This window comes from Gobio gobio (genome assembly GCF_949357685.1).
Source record: "Gobio gobio genome assembly, chromosome: 1".
Classification (NCBI taxonomy): Eukaryota; Metazoa; Chordata; class Actinopteri; order Cypriniformes; family Gobionidae; genus Gobio; species Gobio gobio.
Genome location: NC_137097.1, coordinates 73,364,174 through 73,391,522, shown reverse-complemented (window position 1 = coordinate 73,391,522; position 27,349 = coordinate 73,364,174). Strand labels below are relative to the sequence as shown.

General features: G+C 41.9%; 3 protein-coding genes across 4 annotated transcripts in view; 2 read left to right on the top strand and 1 right to left on the bottom strand.

Moving 5' to 3' along the window:
- Positions 1–21,794, top strand: part of LOC307124605 (interferon-induced very large GTPase 1-like) — a 36,570-nt gene extending 14,776 nt beyond the window's left edge. Inside the window, exons 4-5 of one of the 2 annotated variants that reach the window (XM_079813953.1) lie at positions 14,459–14,535; positions 15,287–21,794. In XM_079813953.1, the coding sequence (XP_079670079.1) occupies positions 15,641–20,014 (4,374 nt within the window). In that variant the 5' untranslated portion in view covers positions 14,459–14,535; positions 15,287–15,640 and the 3' untranslated portion in view covers positions 20,015–21,794. Of the gene's footprint in view, positions 1–14,293; positions 14,536–15,286 lie in introns of those variants that run through there. The other variant, XM_079813952.1, reaches the window with a different exon arrangement.
- LOC307125338 (uncharacterized protein) overlaps positions 1–27,349 on the top strand; it is a 500,360-nt gene that overhangs the window by 289,738 nt on the left and 183,273 nt on the right. The gene's annotated exons all lie outside the window — the stretch shown is intronic.
- LOC307122960 (uncharacterized protein) overlaps positions 1–27,349 on the bottom strand; it is a gene marked incomplete at both ends in the record, with an annotated part of 765,959 nt that overhangs the window by 568,123 nt on the left and 170,487 nt on the right. The gene's annotated exons all lie outside the window — the stretch shown is intronic.

Sequence of the window (27,349 nt, the reverse complement as noted above, 5' to 3'; positions counted from 1 at the left end):
AGAGAGATGAATCCCCAAAGACAGATGAATCTCCACAGACAGACAAACCTCTGCAGACAGATGAATCTCCACAGAGAGACAAACCTCTGCAGACAGATGAATCCCCAAAGACAGATGAACCTCCACAGACAGACAAACCTCTGCAGACAGATGAATCTCCACAGACAGACAAACCTCTGCAGACAGATAAATCTTCACAGACAGACACACCTCTCCAGACAGATGAATTTCCAAAGACAGACAAACCTCTGCAGACAGATGAATCTCCACAGATAGACAAACCTCTGCAGACAGATGAATCCCAAAAGACAGATGAACCTCCACAGACAAAGAAATCCCAAAAGACAGATGAATCTCCACAGACAGACAAACCTCTGCAGACAGATGAATCTCCACAGACAGGCAAACCTCTGCAGACAGATGAATCTCCACAGATAGACAAACCTCTGCAGACAGATGAATCCCAAAAGACAGATGAACCTCCACAGACAGATGAATCCCAAAAGACAGATGAATCTCCACACACAGACAAACCTCTGCAGACAGATGAACCTCCACAGACAGGCAAACCTCTGCAGACAGACAAACCTCTGCAGACAGATGAACCTCTGCAGACAGATGAACCTCCACAGACAGACAAACGTCTGCAGACAGATGAATCTCCACAGACAGACAAACCTCTGCAGACAGATGAATCCCCAAAGACAGATGAACCTCCACAGACAGACAAACCTCTGCAGACAGATGAATCTCCACAGACAGACAAACCTCTGCAGACAGATGAATCCCCAAAGACAGATGAACCTCCACAGACAGATGAATCTCCACAGACAGACAAACCTCTGCAGACAGATGAATCCCCAAAGACAGATGAACCTCCACACACAGAAAAACCTTTGCAGACAGATGAATCTCCACAGACAGACAAACCTCTGCAGACAGATGAATCCCCAAAGACAGATGAACCTCCACACACAGAAAAACCTTTGCAGACAGATGAATCTCCACAGACAGACAAACCTCTGCAGACAGATGAATCCCCAAAGACAGATGAACCTCCACAGACAGACAAACCTCTGCAGACAGACAAACTTCTGAAGACAGATGAATCTCCACAGACAGACAAACCTCTGCAGACAGATGAATCTCCACAGACAGACAAACCTCTGCAGACAAATGAATCCCCAAAGACAGACGAAACTCCACAGACAGACAAACCTCTGCAGACAGATGAATCCCCAAAGACAGATGAACCTCCACAGACAGACAAACCTCTGCAGACAGATGAATCCCCAAAGACAGATGAATCTCCACAGACAGACAAACCTCTGCAGACAGATGAACCTCCACAGACAGACAAAACTCTGCAGACAGATGAACCTCTGCAGACAGATGAACCTCCACAGGCAGACAAACCTCTGTCGACAGATGAATCTCCACAGACAGACAAACTTCTGCAGGCAGATGAACCTCTGCAGACAGATGAATCCCCAATGACAGACAAACCTCTGCAGAGAGATGAACCTCTGCAGACAGATGAACCTCTGCAGACAAATGAATCCCCAAAGACAGATGAACCTCCACAGACAGACAAACCTCTGCTGACAGATGAACCTCTGCAGACAGACGAACCTCCACAGACAGACAAACCTCTGCAGACAGATGAATCCCCAAAGACAGATGAACCTCCACAGACAGACAAACCTCTGCAGACAGACAAACTTCTGAAGACAGATGAATCTCCACAGACAGACAAACCTCTGCAGACAGATGAACCTCCACAGACAGACAAACCTCTGCAGACAGATGAATCTCCACAGACAGACAAACCTCTGCAGACAGATGAATCTCCACAGACAGACAAACCTCTGCAGACAGATGAATCTCCACAGACAGACAAACCTCTGCAGACAGATGAATCCCCAAAGACAGATGAACCTCCACAGACAGACAAACCTCTGCAGGCAGATGAATCCCCAAAGACAGATGAATCTCCACAGAGAGACAAACCTCTGCAGACAGATGAACCTCCACAGACAGACAAACCTCTGCAGACAGATGAACCAGATAAATCTCCAAAGACAGATGAACCTCCACAGACAGACAATCCTCTGCAGACAGACAAACCTCTGCAGACAGACAAACTTCTGCAGACAGATGAATCCCCAAAGACAGATGAATCTCCACAGACAGGCAAACCTCTGGATATTAATCTGTCTGCAAAGACAGATGAACCGCCACAGACAGACAAACCTCTGCAGACAGATGAATCCCCAAAGACAGATGAACCTCCACAGACAGACAAAACTCTGCAGACAGATGAATCTCCAAAGACAGACAAACCTCTGCAGACAGATGAATCTCCACAGACAGACAAACCTCTGCAGACAGATGAATCTCCACAGACAGACAAACCTCTGCAGACAGATGAACCTCCACAGACAGACAAACCTCTGCAGACAGATGAATCTCCACAGACAGACAAACCTCTGCAGACAGATGAATCTCCACAGACAGACAAACCTCTGCAGACAGATGAATCTCCACAGACAGACAAACCTCTGCAGACAGATGAATCCCCAAAGACAGATGAACCTCCACAGACAGACAAACCTCTGCAGGCAGATGAATCCCCAAAGACAGATGAATCTCCACAGAGAGACAAACCTCTGCAGACAGATGAACCTCCACAGACAGACAAACCTCTGCAGACAGATGAACCAGATAAACCTCTGCAGACAGATGAACCTCCAAAGACAGACAATCCTCTGCAGACAGACAAACCTCTGCAGACAGACAAACTTCTGCAGACAGATGAATCCCCAAAGACAGATGAATCTCCACAGACAGGCAAACCTCTGGATATTAATCTGTCTGCAAAGACAGATGAACCACCACAGACAGACAAACCTCTGCAGACAGATGAATCCCCAAAGACAGATGAACCTCCACAGACAGACAAAACTCTGCAGACAGATGAATCTCCAAAGACAGACAAACCTCTGCAGACAGATGAATCTCCACAGACAGACAAACCTCTGCAGACAGATGAATCTCCACAGACAGACAAACCTCTGCAGACAGATGAATCCCCAAAGACAGATGAACCTCCACAAACAGAAAAACCTCTGCAGACAGATGAATCTCCACAGACAGACAAACCTCTGCAGACAGATGAATCCCCAAAGACAGATGAACCTCCACAGACAGACAAACCTCTGCAGACAGAAAAACTTCTGAAGACAGATGAATTTCCACAGACAGACAAACCTCTGCAGACAGATGAATCTCCACAGACAGACAAACCTCTGCAGACAAATGAATCCCCAAAGACAGATGAAACTCCACAGACAGACAAACCTCTGCAGACAGATGAATCCCCAAAGACAGATGAACCTCCACAGACAGACAAACCTCTGCAGACAGATGAATCCCCAAAGACAGATGAATCTCCACAGACAGACAAACCTCTGCAGACAGTAGAACCTCCACAGACAGACAAAACTCTGCAGACAGATGAACCTCTGCAGACAGATGAACCTCCACAGGCAGACAAACCTCTGTCGACAGATGAATCTCCACAGACAGACAAACTTCTGCAGGCAGATGAACCTCTGCAGACAGATGAATCCCCAAAGACAGACAAACCTCTGCAGACAGATGAACCTCTGCAGACAGATGAACCTCTGCAGACAAATGAATCCCCAAAGACAGATGAACCTCCACAGACAGACAAACCTCTGCTGACAGATGAACCTCTGCAGACAGACGAACCTCCACAGACAGACAAACCTCTGCAGACAGATGAATCCCCAAAGACAGATGAACCTCCACAGACAGACAAACCTCTGCAGACAGACAAACTTCTGAAGACAGATGAATCTCCACAGACAGACAAACCTCTGCAGACAGATGAACCTCCACAGACAGACAAAACTCTGCAGACAGATGAACCTCTGCAGACAGATGAATCCCCAAAGACAGATGAACCTCCACAGACAGACAAACCTCTGCAGACGGATGAATCCCCAAAGACAGACAAACCTCTGCAGACAGATGAACCTCTGCAGACAGATGAACCTCTGCAGACAAATGAATCCCCAAAGACAGATGAACCTCCACAGACAGACAAACCTCTGCTGACAGATGAACCTCTGCAGACAGATGAACCTCCACAGACAGACAAACCTCTGCAGACAGATGAACCTCTGCAGACAGATGAACCTATGCAGACAAATGAATCCCCAAAGACAGATGAACCTCCACAGACAGACAAACCTCTGCAGACAGATGAATCCCCAAAGACAGATGAACCTCCACAGATAGACAATCCTCTGCAGACAGATGAATCTCCACAGACAGACAAACCTCTGCAAACAGATGAATCTCCAAAGACAGATGAATCTCCACAGACAGACAAACCTCTGCAGACAGATGATTCTCCAAAGACAGATGAATCTCCACAGACAGACAAACCTCTGCAGACAGATGAATCTCCAAAGACAGATGAATCTCTACAGACAGACAAACCTCTGCAGACAGATGAATCTCCAAATACAGATGAATCTCCACAGACAGACAAACCTCTGCAGACAGATGAATCTCCAAAGACAGATGAATCTCTACAGACAGACAAACCTCTGCAGACAGATGAATCTCCAAATACAGATGAATCTCCACAGACAGACAAACCTCTGCAGACAGATGAATCTCCAAAGACAGATGAATCTCTACAGACAGACAAACCTCTGCAGACAGATGAATCTCCAAATACAGATGAATCTCCACAGACAGACAAACCTCTGCAGACAGATGAATATCCACAGACAGACAAACCTCTGCAGACAGATGAATCTCCAAAGACAGATGAATCTCCACAGACAGACAAACCTATGCAGACAGATGATTCTCCAAAGACAGATGAATCTCTACAGACAGACAAACCTCTGCAGACAGATGAATCTCAAAAGACAGATGAACCTCCACAGACAGACAAACCTCTGCAGACAGATGAATCTCCACAGACAGACAAACCTCTGCAGACAGATGATTCTCCAAAGACAGATGAATCTCCACAGACAGATGAATCTCCAAAGACACATGAACCTCCACAGACAGACAAACATCTGCAGACAGATTATTCTCTAAAGACAGATGAATCTCCACAGACAGACAAACCTCTGCAGACAGATGAATCTCCAAAGACAGATGAATCTCTACAGACAGACAAACCTCTGCAGACAGATGACTCTCCAAAGACAGATGAACCTCCACAGACAGACAAACCTCTGCAGACAGATGAATCTCCAAAGACAGATGAATCTCCACAGACAGACAAACCTCTGCAGACAGATGAATCTCCACAGACAGACACACCTCTGCAGACAGATGAATCTCTAATTACAGATGAACTTCCACTGGAAGATGAACCCCCACAAACAGAAAAAGTGCAATCTCCTATAATACCAGGTAAAAAATATTTATGTGAGATGGTGGTCCAGTGGGTTAAACCATGGAACTGATATGCAGAAGGTTGCTGGTTCGATCCCAGCGGTCACCACCAGTGTATCCTTGAGCAAGGCACTTTACTCCATATTGCTCCAGAGGGATAATCCCTGTAATAAGTGCATTGTGAGTCGCTTTGGATAAAAGCGTCTGCCAAATGCGTAAATGTATTTATTTATTCATTTTTAAACAATGTATCTAGGAAAATTGAATCACTGAGACAGAATTAGTCATATCATTGTTGGTGTTAGTGCAAAAACTGCTGAGTTTTAGTCCCAACTCAAGATCCTTTCCTGATTCATTTACCTTCACTCAGTCCATTGTGGTGATGCAGTTTCTGTAACTAAATCGGTCTGATCTCATTCTTTTACCAATATTATGCATTCTACTTGGGCAGGTGTCCAGTGGCACCGAATACTCACCTTCTCTGGCTATTGAGGAGACTTAAAAATCTTTGGTTCTTTATCTCATAAACACTGGTTATTGCAAAAGAATGTGTTTGAATGGAATGAATTGACTTCCATTGAATGTGTGGTTCCCTTTCGTTCAGTCACTATGATTTACGTCAGTGACTGACAAATGGGGTTTCGCTTAGAAGCCAATCGACTTCGAGATCTACAAAACTAGCCAATGGCATGAGAATGGTAAATGGATGGACTGCATTTATATAGCGATTTCAACAGACCCATGGCCATCAAAGGGCTTTACATATTGCCTCAAATTCACCCGTTCATACACCGAAGGCGGTGTCAGCCATGCAAGCTCTTTGGGAGCAGCTGGGAGAATGCCATGGGTCTGTAGAATTTTCTTAGCGCAACTCCGTCCCACCTTGTGGGAACATGAGCGGCAATCTCGTATTATGTTTCTACTTCGGAGCCGTGTTCACTTGCCTTCCTGAGCTTCTCTACTCTTCAAGACGAGCGACTCTCCAGGGTGTCGCATTCCTGTCTGATCTGTGCAGTGATCTCGCACAGGGTGTGCGTTCTCCCTGGGCGCTTCGGCATTTCTGCAGAGCTTTCTCCTCTCCAAAAGAACTACACATGGCAAGTCTTTTTCAAGATGTCTTACCCGTGTGTTTCTGGATGCGGTCGGCTGGTTAGTCCATCTGACGAGCATGAACGCTGTTTGGCGTGCTTGGGCCTCCTGCACACCAAGCGCGCGTTCATGGATGCGCCATGTTCCTACTGCGGGAACATGACCATTGCAGTGTTGCGATCGAGACTCCATTATCTCCGTCTAGGAGGGAGGGTCCCCTCTACCAAACCCCAATCTATCACCTCCACGAGAGGGGATACTTTGGCTGGTGGTCAGGGTGATCTGAGGGTTACGGTGTGGGCCAACTCGACGAACATTCCTTGGGCCACTCCCCCCTCTAGCACATTGCAACCCGTAGTGTTGCCAAATGAGGTCGCTGGTGTTTCCCGTCCGGCACCATGTCGATTGCCGCATCACAAGGTGGGCTGGATTCCTCTGGAGATTAGGATTCGGCTGTGCTGCCTCCCCCCGGTAGTCCCATCATTGCCCGAGTCTGATCCGGCGCTCACAGCCATGCTTGCCCAGGCAGCTTAGAGCATCGGGCTTGAGTGGAATCCTCCGCCATGTGGATAGCATTCAAGGCTGGACGATTGGTATCTGGGGGCGGCCCGTGCTGAAAGTGCCCGTCAGCCCCCAGTGCCCTCCTTCCTGGAAGTGCACAAGGAGGTGTCGAAATAGTGGAGCCATTGACCTTTCACGATCGCTCGGCAGTCTCTTCTGCCTTCACTGCTCTCGATGGTGGTACGGTGAAAGGTTACACAGGGGTTCCCCCTGTTGAGTGTTCTGTTGCGATGCAACGGTGTCCGCAGAGCACTTCAACATGGCGTGGTGACCAAAAGCACCCATCCAAAGCCTGTAGGGTTACGTCTACTTTTCTACGATGACCTATAGAGCCACGGGCCAGGCCGTGTCCACCTTGCATACTATGGCCATCCTTCAAGTCCATCAGGCAAAGGTGCTCAGAAACATGCACGAGGGCAATGCTGACCCTGCACCAGAGATGGGCATAAATACATGGAAATGTATTTAAAATACAAATACAAAATACTGTGTGGAAAAATGTATTTAAATACAAAATACTTGGTTGGAAAAATGTATTTAAATACAAATACAGTATTTTGTATCTTGAAAATACACAAAATACATGTGAAATTGGCGATTCAGTTCATGTATCCCTATTAGGCTGAAATCTATCTGGGCCGATTCATTAATATGTTTTGTTCTAATGTCACAACAAGTCACAATTTCAAATTTACTGGGTTTAAATTGATTATTTGGTTAGGGTTTAAGAAGTGTAGGCGACTAAAAAATTTTCCCATGTGTCCTCAAAATGACCCGCAACCTAATCAGTTTATATGTGAACAAAATCCATTTATTCACAAACTTCTCATGAGACGAGTGTTTGACAAATTATTCAGCAAACTACTTCCAAACCATCAAAAAGCAGCGATGAAAGGTGAACAATTACAGAGTCACCCTCTGTCGTTTCACAGAATTATACAACGGAGAGCACATCAAGCATTACTTTACTGAGAAATGCGCACAGTGAGCAGGTTCGCGGCGTAGAGCCATGCGAATGGCGAAATTATAAACAAGGCTTCAACCAGTGTTGCCAATTTAGCAATTTTGTTGCTAGATTTAGCAACTTTTCAGACTACCTTAGCAACTTTTTTTTTTCTAAAAGCACCTACAACACCAACACACATACAAGCTAGCTCATTAGGCCGAGCGGTTCAATCATAATTCCTTAAGATCACTGTGGAAATGTGGAAATCGGCACAGATGCCTAAGCCTGCTCCCCGTCGAGGCCGCCCTCCTGCGACTCCTGCCCAGCAACAGCCTTCACCCAGGCCGTGGCGTGGAGGATGTCACAGTAAGGCCACCCAGCCCGTCTCTGTCCCTAACCCTGCCAAGCAGCAGTCCAAGCAGCGTTCCTGAGACGGGCCGCTCGGAAGTGAACTCAGCTCTTTCCCAGGAGATGGTAACAGAATCACTCCTTCCCCCGGTGGAAGGCCGAGGGAGAATCCTTGGTTTTCCCCTTCCGCTGCTGGCCTCGCTGTCAGCGGCACCCTATTCATGGTTAAAATTAAGAACTGATATATTCACCTCTGAGCCCCAAGAGGGCGCGGTTGGCAGTGTGCAACGCACAGCCTCGCCACTCTCAGCCCTCTCTGTCACCAAACACCTGTCAGACGAGACCCCCGTGGAACCCTGGTCCGTCCCTGGTCTCCTCTGTCAGGGTGCGGAACATGACCCCGCCCAAACCTTGGGATGCTCCAATGCCTCCCATGTCTGTGCCGGTCATTCCGCTTCACTGCCCCATCGTGGGTACGCCTGTCGTTCGCGTGACCCCACTGGTTCAGTTTCTGGGAGCCTGGCTAGAGCTTCCCAATGCCCCTGCCATGCGTGCGGAGATCGACACCCTAATGGCGAAGGGTGATATCGTCCCTCCAGCCGAGATGAAGTCCGGCTTCTACAGCCCCTACTTTATTGTATCCAAGATGAGCGGTGGGTTACGGCCAATAGTGGATCTGCACGTCTTGAACCGATCCCTTCACAGGCGTTTCTATGGTTTGCCTTCAAGGGGCAGGAATACCAGTACACGGTACTCCCGTTCAGGTTAGCCCTGTCGCCTCGCGTCTTCACAAAAGTCGTTGAGGCGTATGCCACTCAGGCAACATGGGGTTCGCATCCTGAACTATCTCGACGACTGGCTGATACTAGCTCACTCTCAAGACCAGGTTTGCAAACACAGGGACCTGGTGCTTCGGCACCTCGCCCGCTTGGGTCTTCAGGTCAACTGGGAAAAGAGCAAACTCTCCCCCGTGCAGAGGATCTCTTTTCTCTGTATGGAAATCTACTCGATCACCATGTACGTGCAGCTTACGAGCAAACGAGCGCAATCACTGCTGACTTACCTTCGCCAAATCGAGGGCAAGAGTGCGGTTCCACTGAAGTTATGTCAGAGGCTCCTTGGGCATATGGCATCCACAGCAGCGGTAACGCCGCTCGGACTGCTTCATATGAGACCGCTTCAGCACTAGCTTCGCGATTGAGTCCCAAGATGGGCATGGCAGTTTCTACGGGCCGGAGTGCCCTAAGACTGAGTTTCCAGGCATGTTGTTGTATCAACAGATGCCTCTGCCACAGGCTGGGGTCCACATGTCTCTTGCCATTTTCAAAGTAGTTCCCCATCATTTAAGAGATGACGTGCATGTGGTCAAACACAAAGCTGTGTCTGAATTCACTCGTTTACCCCCATCATCAGGTGTTCATTATGCATCGAATAACGCATTTCGGGAGATAATCAGTGGTGAATTTCTCCTTGAGGATCGATGACGCTCTCACTCTCATACTCACGGCCTCGGAGTTGTCGATAAACGGATCGGTGCCTTGAACATGTGCAATGGACATGCTGCCACTGGTGATTGCCCTGGCTTCCATCAAGTCAAGTCAACTTTATTTATATGGCGCTTTTTACAATGCAGATTGTTTCAAAGCTTTACAGTGTTAAACAGGAAAATAATGCAACAGAATTTGATTCGGAAGGCTTTGAAGAAAGTGGTGATGTCATCAGCCCATTTCAATTATCATACAGTGACAATGTGGGCAGATCAGTAATTTAGTTTATATAGTTAATTTAGTTTACTAAGTAAATTTATTTGGATATTTAGTTTAAAAATGTAGTGAGGGTAGGGGACCTGCAGGCATTTTCAGTTGACAAAGCATGCCTGGAATTCGGGCCGGCTAACTCTCACTAAGGCCCCGGCCTGGATACGTGCCCAAGGTTCCCACCACTTCTTTCAGAGATCAGGTGGTGAACCTGCATTATAATGCACGGCCCCATGTTGCAAAGATCTGTACACAATTCCTGGAAGCTGAAAACATCCCAGTTCTTGCATGGCCAGCATACTCACCAGACATGTCACCCATTAAACATGTTTGGGATGCTCTGCTCTGGCCTATAATCATGCTGTCTAATCAGCATCTTGATATGCCACACCTGTGAGGTGGATGGATTATCTCAGCAAAGGAGAAGTGCTCACTAACACAGATGTAGACAGATTTGTGAACAATATCTGGGTGAAATAGGCCTTTTGTTAGAGCCCAACCGATATATCGGTGGGCCGATATTATCGGCCGATATTAGGCATTTTCCAAACTATTGGTATCGGCATTTATAATGGCCGATAAATGAATATTTAAAATAATAATAAAAACGGACGAAACACCGCTCAACCACATTATGAGTGTTGGCGTTTCATAGTTTGTCCACCAGAGGATACTCTACAACGTGACGGTTGGCAACACCAGTTGATCTAGCCAGAGTCATGCTGCACGCCGCGAACATTCATTCACAACTGAGATCATCCGTGAAGAGCTTGTAAGTTGGCAACTGTCACAAGACATACATTGCTTGAATAACAATTAAAAGAACATCCCCATCAGTTCTATTAACTCAAATAAGCATGACAAAATTTGTGACTGCCAAGTCCAGTTTTGCAGTTACATGTAAGCCAAGAGTGAAACGGAATTAGCTTATGTTAGGTTGTTACAGTACAGTTGACTGACTGTCAGTTTAACTCGGACCATGTGACTGAATAAGATTCTTTAATAGCATGACAGTTTGACAGCATGAGACGTATCATCTCTCCCCTGCCCGTTATTTTGAAAAAGTATGTTTTACAATATTTTGCAGTCCATTTCTAAATTATGACTTATTATAGACTTTAGCTAACCACAAAGCTAGCTAATGCCATGGCTATCAGTGGAAGACCACTAACATTAATGCGCAAATAAACTATATTTTTAGTTCCAGTCCCTGCGTTGTAAATCGTAAGTTAAGCGCGTGAGGAGTGAACGAGTCACATAATGGAATATATACAGTGAGGAAAATAAGTATTTGAACACCCTGCTATTTTGCAATTTCTCCGACTTAGAAATCATGGAGGGGTCTGAAATTGTCATCGTAGGTGCATGTCCACTGTGAGAGACATAATCTAAAAAAAAAAAATCTAGAAATCACAATGTATGATTTTTTAACTATTTATTTGTATGATACAGCTGCAAATAAGTATTTGAACACCTGAGAAAATCAATGTTAATATTTGGTACAGTAGCCTTTGTTGCAATTACAGAGGTCAAACGTTTCCTGTAGTTTTTCACCAGGTTTGCAAACACTGCAGGAGGGATTTTGGCCCACTCCTCCACACAGATCTTCTCTAGATCAGTCAGGTTTCTGGCCTGTCGCTGAGAAACACAGAGTTTGAGCTCCCTCCAAAGATTCTCTATTGGGTTTAGGTCTGGAGACTGGCTAGGCCACGCCAGAACCTTGATATGCTTCTTACAGAGCCACTCCTTGGTTATCCTGGCTGTGTGCTTCGGGTCATTGTCATGTTGGAAGACCCAGCCTCGACCCATCTTCAATGCTATAACTGAGAGAAGGAGGTTGTTCCCCAAAATCTCGCGATACATGGCCCAGTTACATCCTCTCCTTAATACAGTGCAGTCGCCCTGTCCCATGTGCAGAAAAACACCCCCAAAGCATGATGCTACCACCCCCATGCTTCACAGTAGGGATGGTGTTCTTGGGATGGTACTCATTCTTCTTCCTCCAAACACGTTTAGTGGAATTATGACCAAAAAGTTCTATTTTGGTCTCATCTGACCACATGACTTTCTCCCATGACTCCTCTGGATCATCCAAATGGTCATTGGCAAACTTAAGACGGGCCTTGACATGTTTAAGCAGGGGAACCTTTCCGTGCCATGCATGATTTCAAACCATGACGTCTTAGTGTAACCAACAGTAACCTTGGAAACGGTGGTCCCAGCTCTTTTCAGGTCATTGACCAGCTCCTCCCGTGTAGTTCTGGGCTGTTTTCTCACCTTTCTTAGGATCATTGAGACCCCACGAGGTGAGATCTTGCATGGAGCCCCAGTCCGAGGGAGATTGACAGTCATGTTTAGCTTCTCCCATTTTCTAATAATTGCTCCAACAGTGGACCTTTTTTCACCAAGCTGCTTGGCAATTTCCCCATAGCCCTTTCCAGCCTTGTGGAGGTGTACAATTTTGTCTCTAGTGTCTTTGGACAGCTCTTTGGTCTTGGCCATGTTAGTAGTTGAATTCTTACTGATTGTATGGGGTGGACAGGTATCTTTATGCAGCTAATGACCTCAAACAGGTGCATCTAATTTAGGATAATAAATGGAGTGGAGGTGGACATTTTAAAGGCAGACTAACGGGTCTTTGAGGGTCAGAATTCTAGCTGATAGACAGGTGTTCAAATACTTATTTGCAGCTGTATCATACAAATAAATAGTTAAAAATAGTTTTTTTTAGATTATGTCTCTCACAGTGGACATGCACCTATGATGACAATTTCAGACCGCTCCATGATTTCCAAGTGGGAGAACTTGCAAAATAGCAGGGTGTTCAAATACTTTTTTTTCCTCACTGTATATAATAGTAATCCCAAAAAGAATATTTTAAAATTCTATCATTTACTCATCCTTGTGTTGTTTCAAACCTTTGTCTTTCTTTCTTACATGTATAAAAACTACAGTAGATATTAAGCAGAATGACAGGCTCAATCACCATTCATTTTCACTGAATGGAAAAAAAGATCTTTTTTTGCATTCCAAATATGAAAGTAACTCTTACAGGTCTGGAACAATAAGGGTGAGTAAACAATGACAAGAACAGGGATGCGGGACGATTACCGGTTTCACGATAAACCATGATAAAATGTACTGTCGGTTAGTATTATCATTTAAAATTGAATTATCATTCAAACCGTTTGATTATCGTGATTTTGATGCAGCGCACAATGTTGTTTTTTGAACAAGAAGAAATGGCAGAAGGCAGTGACATCTCTCGGGAGATTTTGCAGCCTTCTAAAAGGACCAAGTCTGAGTTGTGTTATATTTTGGCTTTTACAAAAGTCCTGAGGGAAACTTAATCGAGTGTGGTCACCCTGTCTGCAGAACATGCAAAAAGAAAGTCGCTGCAATAGGGACAAACACTTCAAATCGGCCGAGTCGTCTTTGTGACCATCATCTACTGTTGTATAGCGAACGCAAGCCAAAGACGAACAAACAAGTTCAGACAAGACAATTTAGGGCATTTCATTTAAGGGATAATAATGTTTATTCATCGTACACTTATTACACAGATTTTTTTTTTTTTTACCACATAAATTACGGGGACATATTGAATTGAGATTAAGGTTTTAAATCTTACCGGTTTATAAATTGATTTTGTACAGCGTTCAAAACAATCGTCCAGACAAGATGATCACAACATTATAGTAGCATTAATAGTAAAGTCCTCTGATTTCATTTTCAACACAATCAAAAACGGAGACGCAAGACAGCAAGTTAAATTTGAATGAAACGAGACAGCGCGTCCGTTGTGTTGGATGTGCACTGTTATAATACGTTGCTATTGACAACGGTCATTATAATGAAGGAAATGCCACAGAATAGAATCCTTGCTTAAAAAAGTGCATAGAGCTGCTTGTTTTATTTGTTGTTTTATTTTTCTAATATAAAACGTGTATAAATGTTTTCAGTGTGTGCATCAGTTATTTTTGAACATTTTCATCTCATTTTATCAAAACCGTGAAAGGTGATAATCGTGATAATTTTGGAAACTATAATCATGAGATGAAATTTTCATACCGTCGCATCCCTCGGACAGAATTCGTTTTTTTTCTTAGTTGAACCCTAAAATTGCTGGTTTGATCCCAGCAGTCGCCTCCACCAGTGTGTCCTGGAGCAAGGCACATTACTCCATGTTGCTCCAGGGGGATTTTCCCTGTAATAAGTGCACTGTAAGTTGCTTTGGATAAAAGCGTCTGCCAAATGCAGAAATGCAAATGTAAATTTTACAAAGTAGTGCTGTTTTCTCTTTCAGATTCACCTGAAAACACAGAGACGTGTGGGACAGGAAATCAAAGGACTGAAGATTTTAAATCAAATGATTCTATAAAGGTGAACATTCACAAAAAATTATTGTTTAAAACTGATGCCATTTTCTCCCATTATCTGTGTCACTGCATGTAGAGATCACACATACTGAAGAAGTCCTGTGAAGTCTTAAAAAAACATTTGGGACTGTTATAGTCAAGTTCATTAGCATGTTGTAGGAAAATAAGAAATTATATATAATCTGACTAAAATTTAGCAAGATTTGGACGTAAGGTAAAATTATTTAAAGGTTAAGCAGAGGTATAATTGTTTAAGTGATTTTATGACCAGTAGGTGTCCCTGTTCCCAAACTGCTCAGTGAACCTGAAATGGTGCCAAAATTATTAGATTATTTGAATTAATAGATGATTTGATTATCTGACAAAATTGAAAATGGTGGAAAATCTAGTCAGCCACTGTTGAAAAAGTTATAATCTTAAAGCTATATGAAATTGTACTATTGTTTTTACTGTTATCATGGTGTGAGTTCCTGAAATTGTAACCAGGGATGTTGAGAACCTCTTCAGTCAGTGTAACAAATATCATTGTTTACTTTCAATGATAAACTGAAAAATGTAAATCAATATTATTTTAATAATATCATAATTACAACCCTGAAAGAGAAAGAAAACTAACGCAGACAGAGAAATGAAACCATCTGCTAATATGGCTAAGTTTAAGATAAAAAGCAATGACAATCAAATCAATACTGAATGTGATTCCATGAGAATGAACTGAATAAAATAAATCTATTATTATTGTGTCTGTTAAACAGAGAGAAAAGGACATTGGACAACAGCAGCAAAAGACTGAAAGAGAAAACATAGAGCATCTATTATTTCACAGACTTCATCTTCCCAGGAACGATAAACGAAGAGCCGGAGACATTCTTCAGATAACTGAACATTCATTACAGTCCCATGAATCCTGTGATGAAAAAGAGCTGGTTTTGAGTTTCATACAAAAACTACTGTTGATAAACTACAGAGCAAGATACATTAATGTTAATAACAATGAACAGGATCATACAAAACAAGGAGACTCTGACCTATCTAAAGACAGTAATGATATATTTGAAGCAATATCTTTCTCTAATGAAGGAGTAAGTCAATCTGATCGAATCCACCCGATGGATGTTCAGATGGCCGTGTTTCATTGTGCTGATGGTTTCCTGAAGCAGCTGATGGTCACTAAACTGTCCCAGTGTCAGTACGCTCTGCCTCTGCTTGTTCCTGATCTAGACAAAAAACAGATTGAGTTTCCTCTCTGGACATTCAGACAAATCAACAAGTGCTGGAAGAAAAACAACAATGATAAAATCATCAGTCAAACCCAGCCGATCTATAAGGCAGAAACTCCAATGGTGTCTTTCTTCAGGTTTGGCTGTGTGTCTTCATCCAAGTCTCAGCTGATGAACAGTCTGATCAATGAGAAACACAACACGTTCTTCCACAGGAACTGCACAGGCAGCAGCAGAACCAGAGTCCTGATGGACGGAGTGGTGGAGATCGCCTGGTTCTGCCCCTCTGGGAAAAACACGGATAAATTCACTGACTGTGTTGCGTTCTGTAATCTACACGGAGATGCAGGAGACCATGAGAAACAGCTGGAGATCCTCACTGAAATGGCCTCAGTCAATGTTGTTCTTCTACCACGACTGGACAGGAATGACAGAAGTGCAGAAAAAATCCAGAACCTGTTCAGAATCACAAAGCCGCTTATTTGTCTCTTTACGGAAGATGAATCTACTGTAGGAAAGATGAAGAAAGGGAAATACAAAATCGGTCTGAAGGACAGAAATCAGTCAGATGTATCTGAAGAACTCAGAGGAGCCATAAATGATTGTCTCTCAGATTCATCTTCCACTTTCAGACTTGAAGATGTGTCCAAACACTCAGACATCAGAGTAGATGAGGAAGATGATGAAGAGTGCAGGAGAGGAAGAGAAGCAGCACAGAAGATGATGAGTTTACTGGAGAAGAAATGTCTGACAGAAATCAAAGAATCGTTTCTGCCCTGTCAGGGGAAACTGTGGCATCAGTGGAGTCAGAAGAACAAAGAACTGCATCGACCTCAAGGAGAGGAGACAGAAATGGACATCAGTAGAAAACGAACAGAGGTGAATAAAATCCGTGAACAGCAGCATGAATCTGACATATGTGAGTTTATTAAGCTCTTTATTAAAGAAATGAACTCAAACGAGGAACATGAGAAGATGTTTTTTCTGAAATATCTTGGAATCCTCCTGGATGAATATATCTCAACTGATCTTTCTGCTCTACTCCAAAAGTATGATGAAAAGTGGTCAAGAGTTGTAAAACTGAAAGATAGTCATGATAAATCTGAGCAACTCAAGACTGAACAAACAGAACTTGAGAAAATATCTGAGGATCTTCAATCTGCATCCTTTGGTCTGGAGCACATCATGAGGGAGATCGGTCAGATTTATGAATCATGTTCATCTGTGAAGAAGAACAAGAAAGACCTGCAGTTTGACTTCTCTTCTCTCCCGAGTCTTGGAGCAGAGATGATGATCTCTGGATTTCCACTGGAGCTGATGGATGGAGATGCTGCTCATGTTCCTCTGGTCTGGATCTCTGCTGTTCTAGATCAACTCGTCCAGAAACTTGGAGACCAGAGAGTCTTTGTGCTGTCAGTTTTAGGGCTTCAGAGCTCTGGGAAATCCACCATGCTCAATGCCATGTTTGGACTCCAGTTTGCCGTCAGTGCTGGCAGGTGCACCAGAGGAGCTTTCATGCAGCTGGTCAAAGTGTCAGACGAGATGAAAACACAGATGAACTTTGACTATATTCTGGTTGTTGATACTGAGGGTCTTCGTGCTCTAGAACTGGCTGGAAGATCAACAAGACATCATGACAATGAACTGGCCACATTTGTTGTTGGTCTTGGAAATCTGACCATGATCAACATCTTTGGAGAAAACCCATCTGAGATACAGGACATTCTTCAGATTGTTGTTCAGGCCTTCATGAGGATGAAGAAGGTCAGGCTGAATCCCAGCTGTGTGTTTGTTCATCAGAACGTCTCAGACGTCACAGCTGGAGAGAAAAACATGGAGGGAAGGAGACGACTGCAGAAGACACTGGATGAGATGACAAAACTCGCTGCTAAAGAGGAAGACAGTGATGCTGAATGTTTCAGTGATATCATTAGATTTGATGTTCAGAATGATGTGAAGTATTTCGCTCAGCTCTGGGAGGGCAGCCCACCGATGGCACCACCAAACCCAAACTACTGTGAGAATATTCAAGAACTAAAGAAATCAATTATGTCTCATGCCTCAAAATCACATGGAATGATTCTAAAAGACATAAACGATCGTATTAAAGATCTCTGGGAGGCTTTACTGAAGGAACGATTTGTCTTCAGCTTCAGAAATTCTCTGGAGATTTCAGCCTACAGGAAACTGGAGACCAAATACAGCAAGTGGTCCTGGAGTCTTCGCAGTGCCATGATGGAAACTGAGAACAAACTACACAACAAAATAGAAAATGAATCAATTCATGAGGTTGAGGAAACTGATCTTCAAAGAGAACTGAAGAAGACAAGTGAAGAAGTGGAGAAATCAATGTCTGAATTCTTTGAGAAAGACAAAGATAAAGATATAATGATTCAGTGGAAAACATCATTTGAGATCAAAATCCAGGAGCTTCAGGAAAACATTGTGAGAGAAACAAAGAGGAAATTGAATGAGATCCTTCAGCAGCGAGACATGAAGAAAGAGATTGATGCTCAGAGGACAAATCATGAAAACACTCTCTTTCAAAAGAGCAAAGAACTTGCCTTAAAACTCAAAGACAAAGCAAATGATGAAGAAACACTGAAGGAAGAGTTTGATTCGTTTTGGGAACAGAGTGTGAAGAAGATCATCTCAGACTCTCCTAAAATCAAAGACATTGATGTAATGAAAGATGTGCGAAAGATCCTCAGTGACATCCATGGAAGTGTTTCTGTAGACCACTGCAGGGAAAGCAGAGATATTTTCTCTGTACAGAGTTATTCTGATTTTGTACAGCTAAAGAAACCCAGTGGAATAACAGAACGTGTTAAAAATAAAGCTAAAGAGGTATTTGGTTATGGTCCTCTTTCTAAAGAGGATGAATCCCAAATAAGATCATTAGTTACAGATGTTGCTCAGCAGACAGATATAATGATTCAGTCATTTAACATTTCAAAGATGGGCTACAACATCAGCTGCATTAAAACACTCATAGATTATATTACGAAGAGACTAAAAGAACATCAGGTAGGACCAGTGAAATATAAGTTCAAGAATGAATTCTTCATGGATTTGGTTCTTTCCATCTGTAAGAGAGCAAACAAGACGATCACTGACCAACACAGACTGTTCAGGGAAGCCAATGATCCTGTCATTTATGTAGAGAAGAAGAGAAAAGAGTACTATAGTATTTTTAAAAAATATCTCAATGGAGCCGCATCAGCTGCCATTTTTGGTGAGATCATCTGTCAGAAACTGAAAGAGCCCATTGAGCAGAGCGTCTACAAGAAGACAGCCAGAGAACTGGCAGCTGAAATGAGATCAAACTGCGAATCAATGAATGGAAACCGATCAAATCTAGAGAAACACATCCTGAAGACACTGGCAGAAGAGGAGGACTTCGGCAAATACATGAACTACATTCATAAACCCAGAGATCACTTCATGGATTACATCAGAGTTGAAGTCAGTAAGTACATCAATGATGAGTTCAGTGTCAGTGTTTTACTCAAGATGAAGGAGAACATTAAACTCCTGCAGCAGAAGATCATGACAGCAGCTCATGAATCTACTGAACATGTTCAAGAGAACAGTGGAGATGCTGGTTTGTGGCTGAAGAGTTTCACACAGCGGCTCTCAGATGAGCTGATCTTCTCTGAAAAAGACCTCAGTGGAGTGAAACATGATGATGTTGATGATTTACACCTCCTAGAAGATGTGATAAGACAAGAACTTCCTGCTATAATGTCTGAGATCAACAGTAAATTTAAATCAGAGACATTTGACAAAAAACTGGACTGTAAGTTCAGGCCAGATGAGCTTCTGATTGATCACTTGTGCCAGTGCTGTTGGGTTCAGTGTCCGTTCTGTGCAGCCATCTGCACCAACACCATAGAAAAACATGATGGAGATCACAGCGTTCCTTTCCACAGAGTGGATGGAATTAATGGATGGAGTTATATTCTTTCAAAAAATCTCTGTTCAGAAATCTGCACAAATTTAGTGACAAGTGATAGAATATTTGTATTAAAGGATGGAGAGTTTCCATACAAAGAATACAGAAAAGCAGGAGGGGTTTATGCAAAGTGGAGCATCACCCCTGACCGCTCTGAGCTGCCCTACTGGAAGTGGTTTATGTGCAGATTCCAGAAAGATCTAGAAGAGCACTATGTACAACCGTTTGATGAAAGCAGAGCAATTCCAGAGGAATGGAGAATGCTCACAAATCAGGATGCTATTGAGAGTTTGGATCAATACATTTAAACATATATAAAATAACAGAGCACAATAACAACTTATTTTAAGCCAATTATTGGCAGAACACAATATAAAATATAAACATGCACTTCCAAGAGACAATATATATATTTTAAAGCTTTAATCTAGTTTTTTTTCTGTTGTATCATTACTCAAAACATTATATCAAGGAAAGCTGTATTTATAATACAACAGCACTTTTTTATTTAAAATAAATTTACTGGAACACCTTAACACTGAATCAAGGAAATTCCCTGAGTGTTAAATGAACACTGCTCATTGTTCATATGGGAACCACCAGCAGGGGATACTTACCTGATTAACTGAGTGATGATTGTTTGATTTTTGAAGACAATGATGATAATGAGCAAAAAGGAAAGAGAAACACAAGAACTACACCTGACTTCAGCCACAGTCTTAGATGAAATCAACTGAAAATACATTAAATCTCTCTCATTACAAACTTTATTCCTTTCATTTGTCTACAGTTCTTTTTGAGAATTAACATGTTTATATGTTGATGTTTTATTGAAAATGTTTGGTCACCATTATGGTGACCTGCATATAGAAAGAGTACCAACTTAGAAATATTTAGGAATATGGCTTGAGAAGTTAGCCTTTGATGTTCATATTGAGTACTTGGTGAAAAGACTTAAACCAAGATTGGGTTTTCTTTTTCATCAAAAAAAGAAGGAAAAAATAGCTTTTCCTTTGGAGCTAGAAAGAGAATTATACAGAGTACTTTTTTTTACCCATTTTAGACTGTGGTGATGTTATTTGTATGGTGTTTATCATGCTGCAATGCGTTTTATAACACATGCTTGTTCACATACTCATCACTTTTTGCTGTACAACTATGTAGGTTGGTCGTCTTTATATCAAAGAAGGAAATCACATATGTTAGTATATATTGTTAAGACATTGTTCGGTATGCTTCCAAATTACATTACTATTCTTTTATGCTTATGTTAAAAGAACTATAGCACCAGATCATCAAATGGGATTAAATTAGTAGTACTATAGTCATCTGAAAATCATCTCTCTCTTATTATGCTCCATGGCTGTGGAATGAATTTCAAGCTACTACTCCACTAGAAACAATTCCTCCTTTGAATATGTTCAAAAATGTATTGCAGTGTAAAATGAATGAATCATGTTGCTGTTTTAATTCATTTGTTGATTTATGATGAATGTTTTAGCTTTGACTGTTGTAGGATTACCCATGAACAGGCATCGATTAACCAGAGATCCGGAAACTCTTTCAGCACGGTGTTTATCATGTGTGTGTGTGTGTGAGTTTCGTTAGATTAGTTTGTGTGTATTAGAATAGTTCAATACAGCCTTTTATTCATTTTTCATCTATACAAGTGTCTTGTACTTTGTGTTTAAATTATTGCCTTAAACTGATCAATTTTGTTACTGTGCTCATATCAATGAACATAAAATTAATGATATTACTGTTCAAAGTAATATCCTGATCAGAATTGGTAAAATACTCTAATGTCGACATATAAGTGGACGAATAGTTGATGAGGTGTTAAACATTAATTCTGAATTATTTATATGTAATTTGGCTCTCTTTCATTGTAATTCAATTCCCTGTTGAGTTATTTGATCCAAAAAACAGTCTTGCACTGTTTAGAATTTATCATGTGTGTTATATGTTTATTGTGAAATTGTATTACGGCCATCTTGGCCAGGGCTCCCTGGAAGAAGAGATTTATTTTAATCTCAATGGGACCTTCCTGGAAAAATAAAGGATAAATAAAAAAATAAAATCAGTATTTCCTTTATTTGGGCAGTTTGACTCGTGAAGTTTTATGTATTTGTAACTGTGTTTACCAAAACACATAATTTGCTGCAAAGAAAGCCATAAATAAAGATGATCAAATGATACAAATTTTAATCATCGTAAAGAAAAATGATTTAAAATATCTCATAACTGACCAAAAGTAGTTATTTGATATTAAAGGGGTACTTTAGCGCTGGGTAGATGCATATGTATTTAAACTGGGTCATTTATGTAGTAGAAATGTGAAATTATTTTTGATTTTGGTGCCTTCTAGACTGAGAAAAGTCAGAAAATGTATTTTTGTCTCGTTTGGATGAAAGACAACAACTCCCAGAATGCACCTGCTTCGCTGCCCTCCCAAAGCCACGGCTACTGGTTATCACTTGCCCACCTGTAACGGTGGCAGGCCCAAAAAAACTTAAATAAAACGTCTAATTTAACTATACAAAGTTCGGGCCCAGACAAGCTTAATCTTGTCAAAATATAAATGCTATTTGTTGCTTTTTTACCCCGGAATGTCTCTATTAGCCACCGATTACAAACATAAATCAGAGTCTCAAACAAAGAAAGTTCATATTCACAGTTATATTTCCACCAAACTAACAAGAAAACAAAAATAATCCACAAGTTCATTTTCATGGTTATGGTATTTTGATATATTTTCAGGAAAAATGAATGTATAAAAAAAATCACACAAAACCCCAACAAAGGGAATAAATAAATAAATAAATAAATAAATTAATAGAAAAAATTAATTAAGCACCATAAGTGTCACACATTATTTCCTCAACAGGAGGTGGAAACAGAAATGATGAAAAGTATATAAAGAGATCACCTTTGTTTACATTCAAAAAATAAAGAAAAACATTTGTTTTTCAACACAAAAAAAAAACAATAATTAAAATGAAAACAAAAAAAGAAATAGATAAATAAGAAAACAATAAAAGTAAAAGTTGATGCAAGTATCTCTTTGAACACTCCCGGCAGATTCAACACCTTCAACAGTTTCGTCTCTCAATGCGAGCAAATTAAATAACATATTAAAAAAAATTCAACCGATCAGGTCTTACAAACACAAAAAAAACTTTTACACGCTAAATCAAACCAAACACCAGGAGTTGAAAAAAGTCTTTGTCTCTGGTGTGATGTGATAAATGGGCGTGCTTGAAAGTTCAGGTATGTTTGCGTGTTAGTGTAGTTCGTGTGTGTATGTGTGTGTGTGTGTGTGTGTGTGTGTGTGTGTGTGTGTGTGTGTGTGTGTGTGTGTGTGTGTGTGTGTGTGTGTGTGTGTGTGTGTGTGTGTGTGTGTGTGAGAAGAGCGCTGAGCTCGGGCCGGTAATGGCAGGGCGGAAACTGTTTTTTTGTCGGTTGGAGTCTATTACACTAAGGGAGTTTAAACAGGAGTTCGTTCACCTGAGCAGCTCACTCACGCTCGTCAGCCACAAAGACTCCGTCGTCACCCTGCAACCAGCAGCCGAGAGTGCATGCCGCACTACAGAGATCGCCCCGGAAACTCACGTCCGCTTCAGCGACCCAGACTGGCTCAAACAGCAGCGATGTGTTCAGTCTCACCAACTAGGCGGTTGTCTCGGGTATTCGGTTTTTCTCCCTCTCTCTTTCCTTCTCTCTCCTCTATTTTTTCTCGTTCCTCCTATAACTCCTCCTTATATACACGTTTCCTATTTCCGGTTCATTTATTTCCCTCCTCCATCCGGCCAAACAGCAAAAAAAAACTCTTCTTTTTTCCTTGTACTGCCACACACCGCAGCACCGCCCCACCGTCGTTTTGATATTCATAGTAATAAAATCATTTCGTTCAGTTAGAGAACAGACACTACAATTGAACTGAACGTGTCTTTTCAATAACGTGTGAGTGAGCCAAATGAAAGTCACGGCACAAACGCAGCAGGAATCAGATTTCATTCATCATGAGAACGAAGAGCTGAGCAGAGCTGAGGTAAGCGCAGGCTGCGGCAATCCTTCACAGCGTGTATCCAGTCTGGCGCGTTTTCAGATCATGTCTATGGAAGCTTAACTTTCATAGGAATTCATTGAAAAGTTGAAACACTCACTTTGCTCCGCACCGCTCCGTTATTAATGCCCGAGCCAAGCGGCAGAGGTCGTGTGCATTTACATTCTGTGAGTGAGATCCCACCCCTATGATCGGGTTGAAAACATGCGGAACAGCTCCAACTGGCTGTAGTCTCCAGCCTCTGGCTAAAAAATACTCAGATGATGCAAAATGACAATATTTGCGTCATCTGAGGATTTTGTCCAGAAATAAAATGCATAATTCTCTCGTCTCAGGGGGACACGAGGGGGGAAAGTACGATCATTTGAATATACTACCGGGTTTCTACTGAGACAAAGCTTAATGCTAAATCAATGAAAGTAACCCTTTAATAGATTTTCACCAACAATAGACTTGGTTGGCGTCGTGTCATTGCTGGGGGCGTGGCATGGGGGCGGAGTCGGCGTGGGGGAAAACAGTCCATTCTCCCACAATGTAAATGGATGGGGCTAACCCAGTATAGCCTGTGTAGAATCACTTTTGCCGCTCGACAGAGCAAGATCTATACAAAAACTGAGCCATATTGGGTCAGATTGTCCATACAGTCTCTGTGACTGATAAACGACCCAACAGAATCAATGGCCAGAGGTATCTATTTCTCATCAAAATACTCCATGCTGCTCCGCCGACCCCCATATAGGTATGACATGCCAACTACATAAATCACCCAGTCTTTCCATGAAGTGTTCCTGAATTTAATTGATTCAAAGTATGTCTTACATACATTTAACGTTTTAAAATGATCATAAAACGTGTCTCTTGCAATGAAATTGATATTTGGAGTTGACAATATGTTGTCAGTGTCACAATATTATTAGAATTACTAACAATAGCAAACTTTTTTATTTACTTTTTTGTACATTAATAACCTCTCGCGTTATGTGTCTATGTGATCGCTCATCGTGAAAAACTGCTTTAACGAGTCCCGTACGTGACAACTATGACTTTATTGGCATTTTTTTCAACAAACTTTTGCCATTGCAATTAATGAAATCTCTTTTTTTAATCTTTACAATAAAGCCAGCATCATGTAGTGCAAATGTTTAACTGTAATGGACGTATTGCACAGGCTTTCGGAATTGACGAACGGCTCCGTCTGTTTATTTAGCAGTATAAAACTTAAGATCAGGTTTTTTTTTAACTTACTAGAGGTGCAGAACGCCACATGGCAACTTTTCGGGACTGCACCAAGCAAAAACAAATCGTAATCATTACAAAGAGTAAAGATAAAGCGTCTAACAAGGTCTATGTGCATTCATTCTAATGGCTTGTTTTCCCCCACGGCATATGGCGGATATGACGTTTTGTGGGCCTTCCCAGTAATGCCGACCAAGTCTGTGTTTGCTGTCACAAAGCTTTGGGTGTCTATAATGTTTATTTCCACAAGATGGCGCTTGTGTACCTAAACACTCATTTATTTCAGCAACTTTTAATCAGTTTAATCTGTATTTTTATATTTCAACTATTTTATAATGCATTTATATACTCAACTGTTGTATATTTGAGCAATAATTATTCTTTCTAAGAGTTTTTGGGGTATGTTTTGTTTTGCTCCCATCGTGCCTTTGTATGTCACTTCCTGTTTTTTGCCACGAAACAAGAGTCAGAACTGCGGTCGGAGTTTTACAGAGCAATTCTGCTGATCATATAAAACGATGTAATCATCGTAAAGTTTAAAGTATTTCTCTTTATGATCATAAGTTATGCAGTCAAGAAGCTTCAAGATGTAACCCCCTCTCTTAGCTCACAAGCAGGCAAAAGTGGTATGTATTTTCTGTTTATGTACGAGTTTAAAGTCATGTATGTTTTCCATGTAACTGACTGTATGACATGTATTTGTTGTATATTCATCTTTTTTACTCAGTTCTACGGTGTTGATGTTGATGTCTGAGTCCAGAGAGCATTAAACATCAGTGAAAAGAACCTAGCCTTCGTGTTGTGACTAAGAGCGGTACAGTAGAACACTTACTGCGTCGGTGAAGGCCAACAGCATCTGATAGTAAAGCTGCACGAGGAAGACGGCCATCAAGAGGCGCCACGTGTTGAATGAGGGAAGTACAACATGAAAATATCGCAATTGACTGACTGAAGCAGCCAGTGGGCAAGTAAAGGCTGAATAAGCAAGCACTTTTGAAGTTAGTGACTTGGAAGCAGCACAAGGTCTTGTGAACTGTCGCTGAAGTTTCAATTGCTCTGGTATTTCCGTCATCCTCATTCTAAGATAAAGTTCGACATTTTTCTATTATCGTTTGGCTTATTAAGAAACTAAAGGGACTAAACAGATGGGCAATTGTGCTACTATTGAATAAGACTTAAATTTGAATTTTCTGTTATACTCAAGTGTTTTGCATACTTTATAATTTAAGCGTGTTGATATTCACATTTTACAAGTTACAAGTTCATACTTTTGCTACTTGACAGTTCTGCAATTTTTTTATCATCTACATGATTGGATCACATAAGTCTAGCTGAGATAATCGCTTTACACTAAACTTTAGATTTATTTTGAGCTCTTTGAATATTCACATTATAGTGCAACACAGGTCTAGCATGTCATACACAAGTGAAAATACATTGCTGCCTACTAAAGATGTCAGCTCTACATACTGCGCAAGACGTAGACGATGCAGAGCAGGTTATTCCACCACAGCAGGCTGATATAACTGAGCAAGTTGAAGTGGCTGCACAAGTACAACAACCTCGGGTTGGCGCAGATAATTTACAGCTCCCAGATATTAGAAGAAGTCAACGAGCACGCACGCTTACCGAGAAGGGTAAAACACTGCAAGACGCTAGACTAAATGATCTGAAAAGAAGCTTTGAGCAGAAGTATAGAAGGTGGAAATATCACATCAATGGTTTGAAAAGAGCCATTAAGAACAATGATGATGCAGAATTGATTTGTGAAGTTGTGAGCACCATTAATGCCATTCAGTCTGAGGTCGACCATATTTATGGCGATATAAGAAGCATCACAAGTCCGGAACCTGAAATCCGAAGGAAAAATGACACTTGTCTTGCCATTACTAGCACTGCAAATGAGAAGTCTCAGAGCTTTCTCAACGGTGATCCAAAGGAGATTCCCTGGCCTGATTCAGATTCAGTGTTTGAAGCCACGGTGTCCAGCATCATCTCAGCAACCTCCAGTAAGTCAAAGTCTGTTTCCAAGATGTCCAGTCAATCGTATAGTGATTCTCTGCAGAAAAGACAAGAAGCAGCAGCTGAAGTAGCGGCTACACAAGAAGTGATTAAAATAATGAAGACACAACATCAACATGAAGAGGAAATTAGGAAACTGGAGGCAGAGGATGAAAGGTTAACCGCAGAAAGAGAAGCTCAAGAAAGAGAAACCGAAGCAGAGAATGCAAGGAAAAGGGCTCAATTTATTTCGGAAAGCACTGTTAGGAAAATAAAGCTGGAAGAAAAGAAAAAGGAAGTGGAACGGTTGGAGGAACTAAAAAGACATAACGCAGCACAA